The following is a 12,895-nucleotide window of genomic DNA, read 5'->3' on the forward strand; positions in this document are numbered from 1 at the left end:
TCTAGCTCTAGCAAAGAAAAGGAAATATAGTATGTGTTTTTAGTTCCAGCATTAAGTAGGGGAACTGAGGAGAGTTAGATAGAACTAAAGAAGATAGAACTGAGGACAGTTAGATAGAGATTAGATAGAACTGTGTAAAGGGACATGGATCATTGATTCTCATAACCTTAATAGAAATAGCCCTTAAGAATATACACATTCCAGAAAAAGGGCAGACATCACTAATTTCCTTATAAGGTGGAAATTTAAGTAAGACATACTAATTTTCTTAACTTCCTCTACTCCTAGAGATGACAGAAATTAGACCTGAATTTTAATACAGCCTTTTTTTAATTATAAAAATTGATGTGCCCAAGGATGGTTAATTATTTTGTTTTCTTGAGGGACACAAATAAATAGCCTCATTAGGAGATGTCCAAAGTTCATGGGGAAAAGATAGGCTGCTGTACAGGATTTTTGTTGAACTATCTATCTTGCACTCGTTCCTGTTGAGATCAAGCCATTGATTGAGATTAGGATGGATGTAACTGGCGTAGCAGTGGGGAAGGGAATGAACTTTGATAAAATGAGTGCTGGCCAGGTCTGGAATTTAGGTCTAAGAAGTCCAAAAAATAAAATGTCCAACAAAAGGAAACATCAAAAAAATTAAAGGAGGCCAAAGAAATTTGTACCTTGATCATGAGACAGGTATCCTGGAAATAGATTTAGGGCATCTGCTGCTCTTACTTTGGCAGTTGTAGAGTAATTTTAGAACACTGCTAGAGGCATGCTGAAGTGGGAAGCCAAAAACCTAGAACAACAAATATATTTAAGTCTGGCAGCCTCTGTCCCTTGACAATTAAAATAGATGTAGCAGAGAAGGAAGAAATTATGAGTAAAGCAGCAGAGAGGTTACCTTGTGAGAAGGAATTGTCCATTTGTGGGAACAGAGGATAGGGAGGAGGAGACCATTAACTGCAACATAAAGCATCTCAATGTCTTGTGACTTTCTTCAACTCAACCAAAAGCAGAAATAAATAAATAAATAAATAAATAAAGTGAGAAATCTTGTCTGATGTCTTCAGATACACCAACAAAGCCAACAAATATATTGATTCAGAAATATTTGATCTTATGAGAGGAAGATAACAGTGGAACATCACATACTAAAAGAAACTGAACTACTTAAAAATCAATACAAATTGTAAAAAGCACAAAAGTTTTCAAAGAAATAAACATAATGGAACTCTAAATGGTGATCAAGCTACTATAGAACATAACTGCTTAGCGATATTGGAAATGAAATAAAGTAGTTAAAATAAAAATTCAAAAGGATAGGTTGCATAGTTCATCAGTTATATAAATAGGTAAAGAAAGAATGAGTGAGTTGAAGCAAGGGGATGAAATGCTTTCAGAATGCATTGAAAAGGGACAAAGAGAGAGAATAATAACAAAGTCAAGATATGTGAAAACTAAAACAAATTATCAAGATCCACCAGTGATAGTCATAAAAAGAGAGAAACTATAAATAAATGTGACAAAATGTTTGTAAAATGATTATGTATCACGAAAATAACAAAAGATCTCACATAAAAAGAAGATTATGCCAAGAATGATGGCACACTCCTGTAGTCCCAGCTACTCAGGAGGCTGAGGCAGGAGTAATACTGGAGCCCAGGAGTTCAAGGCTCTAGTGCACTATGATTGTGCCTGCAAGTAGTCACTGCACTCCGGCCTGGGTAACACTGCAAGACCCTCACCTCTCAAAAATAGAGAAGGAGAGAGAGAGAGAAAGAGAGAGAGGGAGAGAGAGGATCATGCATTATGCAAAACAGCTAAGATTTAAGACACTTACCTAGAAACAGCACAATGAATTTAAACAATACAGCAAGAAGGAAAATTGTTTAACGTTTTCAGAAAGGAAAAATAAATCACATATAAGAGAAAAGACCTAGATGGATGTCTAGTTTTCAAAATACTCCTGGGTATTTTAAACAACTTTGTTAAGTAATTGCAGCTACATTTTATATTTTGAAGAATTGTAGTCATGACAGGCATGTTATAACGGCTTCTTTGTACATAATATATGTTACTTTTTATATTAGTTTAGCAGCTCTTTTTATCAGGTTTAATAATTTCACTTTCATTCTTAATATATTATGAAATATCAAGAGATTAGTCCAATTAAAATTTATTAGCCACTATGAATGAAGAACATGTTAAAACTCTATTAAACAGATTTTTTTAAAAATCTGGAAAAATGACATACATGTTCATGGGTGAGATGGTTTGGCAATGAAAGAAGCAAATTTTTCTCAAACAATCTATAAATTAATACAAAGACAATCGTAATCCATAGGATTTTTAGAGGGTGGATAGATGAGCAGATTGTAAGTTTTAAATGGGAAAATAAGAACTTTTTAATAGGGAAATTTAAGAAAGATAATAATAGAGCCCCTCTCGCTATCAGATATTAAGACAAATATGAAGCTTAAATATTGGAATCACCGAGAAAAAGGCATAGAATGATTTAAATAGATCAATAGGATAAAAAAGAAAATTTAGGAATAGACCCTGTACATTCAGACACTAGGTTCAATAGATGATTGGATAAAGAAAATGTGGTACATAAATACAATGGAGTACTATTCAGTCATAAAAAAGAATGAGATTCAGTCATTTGCAAAAACATGGATGGAACTAGAGATTATTATGTTAAGTGAAATAATCCAGGCACAGAAAGACAAACATGACATGTTCTCACATTTGTGGGATCTAAAAATCATAGCAATTGAACTCATGGACATAGAGAATAGAAGGATGGTTACCAGAGGCTGCGTAGGGTAGTGGGGTGTTGGGGAGGAGGTGGGGGTGGTTAATGGGTACAAAGTTAGTTAGAAAGAATGAATAAGTCCTACTATTTGATAGCACAATAGAGTGACTATAGTCAATAATAATTGTACATTTTAAAATAATTTAAAAGAGTGTAATTGGATTGTTTGTACCTCAAAGGATAAATGCTTGAGGAGATGGCTACCCCGTTCTCCATGATGAGCTTATTTGACATTGCATGTCTGTATCAAAACATCTTATGTACCCCATAAATATAGACACCTACTATGTATACACAAAACATACAAATCAAATAAATAAATGAAAATAAAATAGTTTATAAGATAAGTAATATTTGATAAATTGTCTTACTGTAAGGAGAAAAGTAGAAAAATAGATCCTCAGCTAATCTAAGTTATTTTTAAAAATATTATAATACATGAAATATGTTGTAGGAAAGAATTCAGGAACAAATAAAACTGCAGGTCCAGGAGTTTCTATGAGTACATACTCATGTAAAGGGGTTTATGCAAGAAAAGTTAAACCATTTTTCACAAATGGATGAAAACTACTAAAGGTGGTGAAAACCTGAAAGATGAATATTAATATGCAATTAATAGCAAATGAGTAACTTATGACCGTATTTTTAAAAAACTCAAATTACTTATATTTGTTCAAAACAAAATGTTTTGTGCATTAAACAGATATTATTAGATATTCCTTGTTGAAAATATTACCATGGTTCAGATTATACTGGAGAAATCCTTTGTTGTTTCTTTGTGGCATCCTTTTATCTTTTAAGTTATCTTTTCCAATAGACTGTGTCCATATTTATATTAGTGGTACCATCAATAAATTCACTACCTTCAGCATTTTAGAATTTTCGGAAGGCAATTGAAAAGCAAGAGCTTGACTTGCCAATGATCACGTACTGTAGGAGCTTCTTCCCGTATATTTGCAATTTTTACACAGTATTGATGCTGAGCTGTAACATTCCATATAAGTAGTTTGCAAATGGGCTTGACAGAATAACAATATTTTAAAGAAAATAACAAAGATTCATAATAAATAGAAATAGACAATAGTAATAAAAGGATGCTTCAGACATTTAGTTCTTTATTGCTCAGTTGAGAGCAACTTCTTGCCAGAATGTTTTCTATCAAGAGGGTTTACACATACCATATGCCATAATGATTTGTCACTTTACAAATATGTTTCATACTCCCGAACCACAGTGAAGAACTTTTTACCCAGATTTTAAAGTCCCACCAATTAGAAGAACTGCTTAATATATATATAGCAGATCAGGAAACCTCTGTTTTCTTGCATCTGTAGATAATTGACCTGCTACACGGCGGACTTAGGCAAAATCGTCATTCATTCATGCAAAAAAATGCAGGTTCACTTAGTGGTAGGGTAATGGCCAAGATAGAGGAGCCACATTCTCTCAGGTCCTCCTTCTTAAAACTGAAAAACTTGAGCATATATAACAAACAAGCATAGGAAGACTCTAGAAGTGAAACTAAGGAAGCAGACTGCATAAGGACCTTGGACTTGAGTATCAGCATGAAAATGACTTCTCTGAGTTTCCTTTTTGCTTCCCATATATACTAGACAGAGCACTGCAGAAGTCTCAACCCCAGAACCACAAACAGGATCAGACAAAAATTAAAACAAACAAACCAAAACAGAACAGGGAAACCCTGCTCAACTCAGCCAAAGGGTTAAGAAGGGTGAAATAATAAAAAAGAAAAAATTTTTTGGCAATAACTGTCTGACTCCAGACAGACAATGAAAAGACTGTCCACCAAATGCTTGGAATGGCTTCAGTAGAACTCAGCACAGGGACCATAACACCTTACAAACTTCTGAAAAATTAAAGCCAATGAAAAAAATTAATAGGCAGAGAGAAACAATATATACCTATGGAAGAATAACAATTTTAGTGACAGTAGATTTCTCTTCTGAAACCACAGAGTTCAGAAGAGAGTGGCATGCTTTACAAGTGCTTAAAAAAAATGATTAATCTTGAATCCTATATCTGGTGAAAGTATACTTCAGGAATAAAGGGAAAATAAAGACATTCTCACATAAAGAAGAGTCAGGTAATTCATTTGTAAGCCTACTCTTAAAGAATGGCTAAAGGATGTTCTCTAGAGAAAAATTAAAAGAGATGATAAGAGAAGTTTTAAAAATTCAGAAAAGAAAGAATATCAGAATGGATAAAAATGATAGTTAAATACAAGAGACTTTTCACGATTTTCTTAAAATATTCATTGGTTGAAGCAAAAATTGTTACACCACACATGGTGATGTTTAGTATATGTAAAGTTAGTACTTAGTATAAATATATTATTAAAGTGGGAAGGAAAGGTACCTAAATAAAAGTGAGGTTTCTAGCCTTCACTCTAAGTGACAAAATATCAATAAAAGTAGACTGATAATTTAAGTATATATATAGTACATATATATATATATGTAGAGTAACCACTAGAAGAAACTACACAAAGTGATACACACATTAAAATTAAAACACGTTAAAATGTGCAAATAACTCACAGGAAGGCAAGAAAAGAGAAACAGAGGAAAAACAAACAGAGAAACAAATGAAAATAAATAATATAAGGCCAACTTGAGCCTAAATATACTAATAATTTTAAAAAGCACAAAGAGAGAAAATGGTGGAGAGAGTATCAAGATGGATCATGATATAGTTCAGTAAAAAATTGAATTCGAAGCTTGGCCAAAGTGAGAATTCTGCTATGACAACATAATTTAATACATTATATTTAGATATGCACGTGGATACGTTTTCACTGATAGTCATCACAAGAACATCGGGCAAGAGAAATTTCAATGATACTTGAATACCTCTGTGAGGCATGATGGAGCGGTGGGAATGGTATTAGACTCAGTCCAAAGAAAAGGTTAAAATGTGATAAGAACCCCATTGAAGCTCTCACATAGTTTCAGACACAAAGAGAGGTATCGGGGCTAGGACTCCATGCCAGGTCTGTTCTCTAAATTGAAACATGTCTCACTTAGAAGCTCATTATCATGGTTCTAACATTCTATTTATTATTTGACAGCTCTATGCAATGCTTAGTTTAACAAGTATTTAAAAATCCTGTTCATAAAATGGCTGGAATGGATAAGAAAGAAAATAACATCTTGAAAAACCTACATTTCATGTGTACACTTTCCACATTAATCTTCTAATAACTTCCTGTTATAGCTCTATATAGTGATATACTATTTTATGGCATCTAAATTTTGGAAGGAGCTATTCTTTGTGTAGGATTTCTCTGTTACTTTCAAGCTATTTAACCATGAAGAAGTCATGTAAAATTTTGGAGCCTTAATGTCTAAATACGTAAAATTGTAATAATAAATCCCACCACAAAAGGCTATATGTAGTTGAAGTGATACCATATAAATAATACAATGTATTATTAACATTCAACATAATTCTAAACACCTGAGTATAGTTACTATTTGAAAAAATGATTTGACATTTACAACCTCAAGCTAGAAACCTAAATGCAGTTGAGATTTGCAGAAACGAAATAATTATCATGTCTCTTCAGAGATAATTTAGCTTTATTTAAAGAACATATATTTTTGATGTCTTTTACTAAATAATATTCTCAAGTTTTTTGTAATATAATTCATTTATATGCTTAAAGAAGCTCCAATATTCACAAAATTTTACCAACAAATGACACTCCTCCCCCGAAGCTTTTCATACACTAGAGGTATTTACATAAATAATTCATCAAGAGTGTTATAGGGTGTTGTACAAATTAAGTAAAAGACCAGACATGGTATTTATGGTCCTTTTGTGCCCAAATGCTTCATTCCAAAAGGGTTACTAAATGCAGTGTGTATTGCTGTGAATGCCATAAATACCACCTCATGGTCTTGTTTTGGAAATACTTTTCTGGCAGGCTTTTGCATTTAAGTGGTAATGAATTCTGAACTTCAAGTTCTGTGAAGCTGGATAAAAACATTTCTATTCCACTTTTTTATGAGGCCATTGGTTTCACAGTATGAAAATTTCTGTATTGCTTCATGATTTTTCTTCCCATAAAAACATGCGGTAACTACAGGCTAATATAAGTATAAGGAATGTACCACATCCCTACTATGATACAATGGTTTGCTGTATATGATCCCAGAACTGTTCTGGTATCACCATTCGTTTAGCAGTGTCCTTCCTTGTTAAGGAAAACATAGTATTTACCATGGTGTCCCAACTATTTAGGCTTTGAGCACATTTCAAAAGTCCACTATTACCTTGCATGGCAATTATCAGTCTGGACACTTTGAAAGATTTTATTTTCTTTGAAAGATTTTATTTTTATTTTTGTCTCCATATAAATCTATACAGAATATAGTATATATTGTAGTGTTCTTATAATGGAGAGTCAAGAATGTGCTACCTTTGTTTGGGGCCTCATTTAGGCTTTCTTTTCAAGTTACCCGGTAATCTAGATCTATTTTGTGCCGCCCTGCCCTCCACTGCCACCTGACAACCAAATCAGATTTTATTCTGAATGGTGACCTTTTCTACCTTTGCTTCACAGATCATCCTGACTTTCATTCCTACATGTAAACACACACACACACAGACACACACACACACACACACACAGAGAGAGAGAGAGAGAAACACATATCTGTTTTGGGCACCTGAGTCTGTGACACTCCTCCCCAGACAGTGACCTGGAAATATACCGTGAGTTTTCATACTATGAGTAGGTGTGCTACTCTGTCCATAAACACGGTTGATAAGCTATGGACATGAGGGTGATGTTGAAGACTACTCCGAAAGATTACACGGTTGTTTGCCACACATTTTCATGGAGATAGCCTATGAAGCTATTTAAGTCACTTAACCAATATTCATCTTTGAAGTAAACATGGTTTCTTCTCCCTCCTGCAAGTGATGTGACACAGGTGGAAACCTAGGGAACTTTCTTTTATATCAACTTTCAGGAGAAAAGAGTGGATTTTGGGGAAAATAAGACACACTGAAACTAAAAACAAATACCAGGTATCGTGCTTTGTTTGTAGCTACATTATTGGCCATATTTCTTTTTTTTTTTCTTTTTTCTTTTCTTTTTTTGTTTTGAGATGGAGTCTCGCTCTGTCGCTCAGGCTGGAGTGCAGTGGCTCGATCTCGGCTCACTGCAAGCTCCGCCTCCCGGGTTCACGCCATTCTTCTGCCTCAGCCTCCTGAGTAGCTGGGACTTAAGGCACCCGCCACCGCGCCCGGCTAATTTTTTGTATTTTTAGTAGAGACGGGGTTTCACTGTGTTAGCCAGGATGGTCTCGATCTCCTGAACCTCATGATCCGCCCGCCTCGGCCTCCCAAAGTGCTGGGATTACAGGCGGGAGCCACCGAGCCTGGCCCCATATTTCTTTAATGTTCAAATTTACTAATGCTTATGTCCTCATTTGAAACAGGCAAAGATTTGTGCTTCTTGATCACTGAATATATTAATATTTTACAACACTAAGGACTCATTGTTTAATATTTTGTTTTCACTTTCATTCCTCTACTTACTTAAAACGTGTGTCTAAAAAGGTTTATCTGCATTCTTTTCAAATTATGTAATTTAATAAAATGAAATCAAAGGATTAGATATTTCAAATAACTCACAGCGGCATAAAGTGTTTCCAGTTATGATGTTAGAAATGTTAAAAATCAGAAAATGCTTGAGTGAAAGGAGGAATGAGGGCAACAGAAGTGGATGGGGGAGGGAAAGACTAGATCATGTCATGTGTATTAGATTCTATAATTTTGACTTTTAGAAAACTGCATCTCTCATCAAAAGAATATAAAAACTTTAATCGTTTTTCTAGCCACCTGCATAGTATTTCATATCATGGATCATTCCTAATTTACTTAACCATTTATTGCACTTAGGTGTATTTTTATAGCATTTGGTTTTCCTTTATTATAAATAATGCTTAAGTAAAAATCTTTTTATAGAGACACATTTTTGCATGTGAGTATTTCAGTATAATACATTCCTTCATGAGAAACCAACAAACCAAAAACCATGTTATTTTTAATATCACTTGGTATCTTTAAATAGGGATCTTTCTACAAACTTTTAGTTCCCACTAATGATGTATTGAAATGGCTGGCTCTTCCCACTTCTCTGATGGGTAGATTTTAGCATATAATTAATTTATTCTTAGCTGGACAGAAAGATAATCCTAACTATATTTGCAATACACTTTTTTGCATTATGAAACAGGTAACGTTTCTGTTTAATGGCATGTGCATTTCTGTATCTAGTTAGTGGTTTTTCTCTCCTTTTTTTTCTAATGTAACACTTTTCATTATTACCAATCTATAAATTCATTTTCTATATTTATGTAAACATACATAAGTCACATAGATCAACTATGTATTGACCTTTTAAAATAAAATATTTAAAAATTAATCTTAACCTTTCACTTGCTCTACTTCTGCCTTTATACACGTTTTTTTAGAAGTTTTCCAGTGAAATTACCATCTTCAAATAAACGCTTTCAAGATTTCTTGTCACGATTTTGTTCAAATTTCCTGCCCTAGTATTTTAATACTGTTTTCCAAAAATTATCTTTCTCATATGTAAATATCTTTATCAAAACACACATCTTTAATTTTAATTTTGGTGGTCTCTATTGAATAATTATTTTCCAAATGAATTTAGGATAAACATGTAAATTCTATAAAAGCTCTTCTTGATATTTCCATTCTGATTGCATTGAATTACTAAATAGTGTGGTGAAATCAGATATTTCTACTAAATTGAATGCCTTCTTTAATCAAAGGTAGTTTTATACTATAGATTTCTGTGAAAGCTCCTTTATTGTATTAATAAATTATTCCATACTTGTTATGTTATTTGGGTTGGGGCACAGACTGTTCATTTATCACCATAACACGTGTTCACTGCTGAGTTCACAAAAGGGAAGAGTTCAGAGTGTGCCGCTCAACTATGTCTGAAAGGCAGAGCTCAGAGACTGGAGTTTGAAGAGAATCAATAATAATGCCAGCTAATAGTTATCAAGCACACTTTAAGCACAAGATACCTTTCTAAGGATTTTACAGACGAACTCATTCAATCCTTAAAACAAACTTATGAAGTAGGTTCTATCTCTTACTATAACTTATGGATGAGGACAAAGAAAAAGAATCTTTTTCAAAGTCACAGAGCAAGCACATGTTGTGTCCTGAATTCAAACCAGCTGGCTGACACCTCTGCTCATGCTCTTAATCTTTGTATTACACACTTAGGACTATTTTTTTTTTTTTTTACTACTGTGAAAGTACAGACTGCCACTGGATATTGTTTCTGCTTCAAAATTATTTGTTATTATTTATTCTATATTCAATAACATTTGGAAAGAGGTGTAAGACTGTTTCCATTTTTTAGAAAAGTGTTGCATGGTAAATAAGAGTTCTTTCTCTGTCATCTAAAATAGCTTTTTAAATGATTTTCCAAACAATATGTGATTCTGAAAGCTTTTGAGATAATAGAATGGTGTACATGAGGTCATCCGCCGCCCCCAGCCTTCTTCATTGCAGGGCACTTTTCACACAGTCAGTGTGCTCTGAGATATTTTGGGGGAGAATACTTTTTATATTTAACAAATGCAATTGATTGTGAAATAAGCCAACATATTATTTAAATTTGGGTAATGTAGACAAATGACGTCAAAGTTTTGTTACTTGCTTATTTGATTTTCCTTAGACATAGACATACCCTTCCTCCTCCTTCCCCAACCCTTAAGAAGTATTTGAATATGCTTACCTTATGCAAAGTGGGAAGAGATGTAATTGGAATGCAAATTTTGAGAAGTATCATGTTAATTTCTAGAAAGAGCATATTGTAGTGTAAGAACACAGTAACACTGCCTGCCAATATGTTACAGTAGACTGCAGGATTAGTTGGTTATCTAGCACGCAAAATTCAGAACTCAGGGTTCTAATTTAATCACTCTAAAATCTAATGCTACCTTGGTGAGGTAAGAGAAATCATAATACCTGGTAATGCAAAAATGAGTAAAGATTTTCTACAGCACACACATTTAATTTTCTTAGGGTAAATTATTATTACTTTGATTTTTGTAATGAGTTCCATTTATTAAATATTTCAGCTATAAAGTACCATCCTACTTACTGTGTCCCCGGATGAGTCACTGTTCTCCTGATGTTAATATGTCCATGATTGTGCTAATGACAATTACTCAAAAGATAGATACAATCAAGTGGATAGATCTAACATATGCAGTTTAAATAAAAAGTGAGAAAGGGTCTGAAGGATTTACATGGGAGAAATGCCCATAGATCTAGATGGAAAGACATGGGTCATGTCAAGAGGGCATCATTCTCAATTTGTCCTCTTTTCTTGGAGCCACACAGAATTTTTGTACCTGTGACGGGAACCTCTGTATGATGCAGAATGGGTTTGAGGCATGGCTTACTTTTTTACTTTTGGAAAGTGGGTGATGTCTTTTTTTTTTTTTTTTTTTTTTTCCAAATACTTTATTGAAATGAGTAAAGAAATATACAAGTAGGTAGAACTGGGTATAACTTTGGTATAATGTTAAAATTTCACCAAATATTTCTAGCCTTCCCTTTCCCCATGTCAGGCCCTTGAATATTCCCTAAGGCTTCAGTGCATTTTACGTTAGTTGGCCTTAACTGTGCTCTTCCATTGTGTTGAAATAATCATAACCTTTGCAACCCTGTTTACTGTTCCTCATTCCACCCTAAGGCTTTCCTGAATCTCCAAACAGAAGCTATTTATGCTCATCTGGCAATAATAATATGTGACCCATATGTCTTTAGGGACTTAATTTCTCATATTATGCTATTTTATATATCTTTTATACTGCCTTTGCAATGAAATGAAACTATATTCTTTCTATGTATATAAACATGCATCTGTACTGAATCAGTACAGTACTGAATACATATTTTGTTGAATTAATGGCACACGAAGCTTTTTTATTGTTTCTTGCTTCACAAATATATATATAGATGTGTCAATAAAACAATGAGACATTTAAACTACTTCCCGTTAAGTGATATTTACCTTGCAAGATGAGACTGAACTCTGTTTGCTTTGTGGATTCCTTTAATGATTGATTTAAAGTAGAATTAAAATTTTAAAAGTGAAGAATTATTACCGGATGTTAGTTGTGCAGGGAAGATAATCAGAGTGGCTGAAAATATGGGGAAGGCGGGTGTGGGAGTTCAACCACGTAAGACCTACTTTAGCCCAGGTTACTGTTGAGGGACCCAGTTATACCATAAGTTGAATTATGCCAACTTAAGAACTGTAAATCGCATGATTTAAATTTAAGGCAGGTGTTGGACTTGATCTTTTACTCCAGCACTAAGAAAGTTTAAAACAGTGTTACTTCAGGATGTATCAGGACAGGAGTTAAGGTCTCCAGCATGATTAAAATCAAATGAAATTTAGCAGAAGCTACTGAACTATAGCAAAAGACATGAATCCAACAGACATCTCCTCCTCATTGTCACAGCATAGAACAGTTGAAAATAACAAAGACCTATTTTATCTCAGTGTCACACAGACAAGTGGCTTTACAGAATAGGATAGTTGTTGAGTGGTTGCATCCAAGATAATGGACTTGTATGTCACAGTCGTAGTATTCATCATAGTAGACGCAGGGGTTAGCTGAAAAAAAATAGTACGGTTTTACAACACAGTCTTTTAAAAATCTCATTTGCTGAGGAAAGAGACCATCTTATTAAAGACAAAAAGAGAAATTTTTATTAACAATAGATAACTAAATTTAATTAGCATAAGCTAACTAAATCTGAATGCAAAACAGGCGATAAGACCATGTATGAAAAGAAAATGGTAAAATTTTTGTCTTTGTGTAAAACAGGTTTTTACCACAATTTTTTAAATCCAATATAAACAGATTGGAGAGGAATCATCTTTTTAACTACACTGTCATTTTGAAAGTATTAACTATGCCATTGCAATATAAAATACTCATAATTTTTTGTCTAATTATCTAATGCTGCATTATTTAATGGTTAAAG

At 33.6% G+C, this 12,895-nt stretch overlaps 1 protein-coding gene and 1 long non-coding RNA gene across 3 annotated transcripts in view; one reads left to right on the top strand and one right to left on the bottom strand.

Annotated features, from left to right (window-relative positions):
* The window catches only part of LOC129473411 (uncharacterized), a 190,041-nt gene that overhangs the window by 1,681 nt on the left and 175,465 nt on the right, over positions 1-12,895 (top strand). The gene's annotated exons all lie outside the window — the stretch shown is intronic.
* Positions 11,352-12,895, bottom strand: part of CRISP1 (cysteine rich secretory protein 1) — a 35,471-nt gene continuing 33,927 nt past the window's right edge. For both annotated transcript variants that reach the window (XM_055263879.2, XM_055263878.2), the window contains one exon: positions 11,352-12,521. In XM_055263879.2, coding sequence (XP_055119854.2) covers positions 12,518-12,521 — 4 coding nt within the window. In that variant the 3' untranslated portion in view covers positions 11,352-12,517. The remainder of the gene's footprint in view (positions 12,522-12,895) is intronic.

Source organism: Symphalangus syndactylus, chromosome 23 (genome assembly GCF_028878055.3).
Source record: "Symphalangus syndactylus isolate Jambi chromosome 23, NHGRI_mSymSyn1-v2.1_pri, whole genome shotgun sequence".
NCBI lineage: Eukaryota > Metazoa > Chordata > Mammalia > Primates > Hylobatidae > Symphalangus > Symphalangus syndactylus.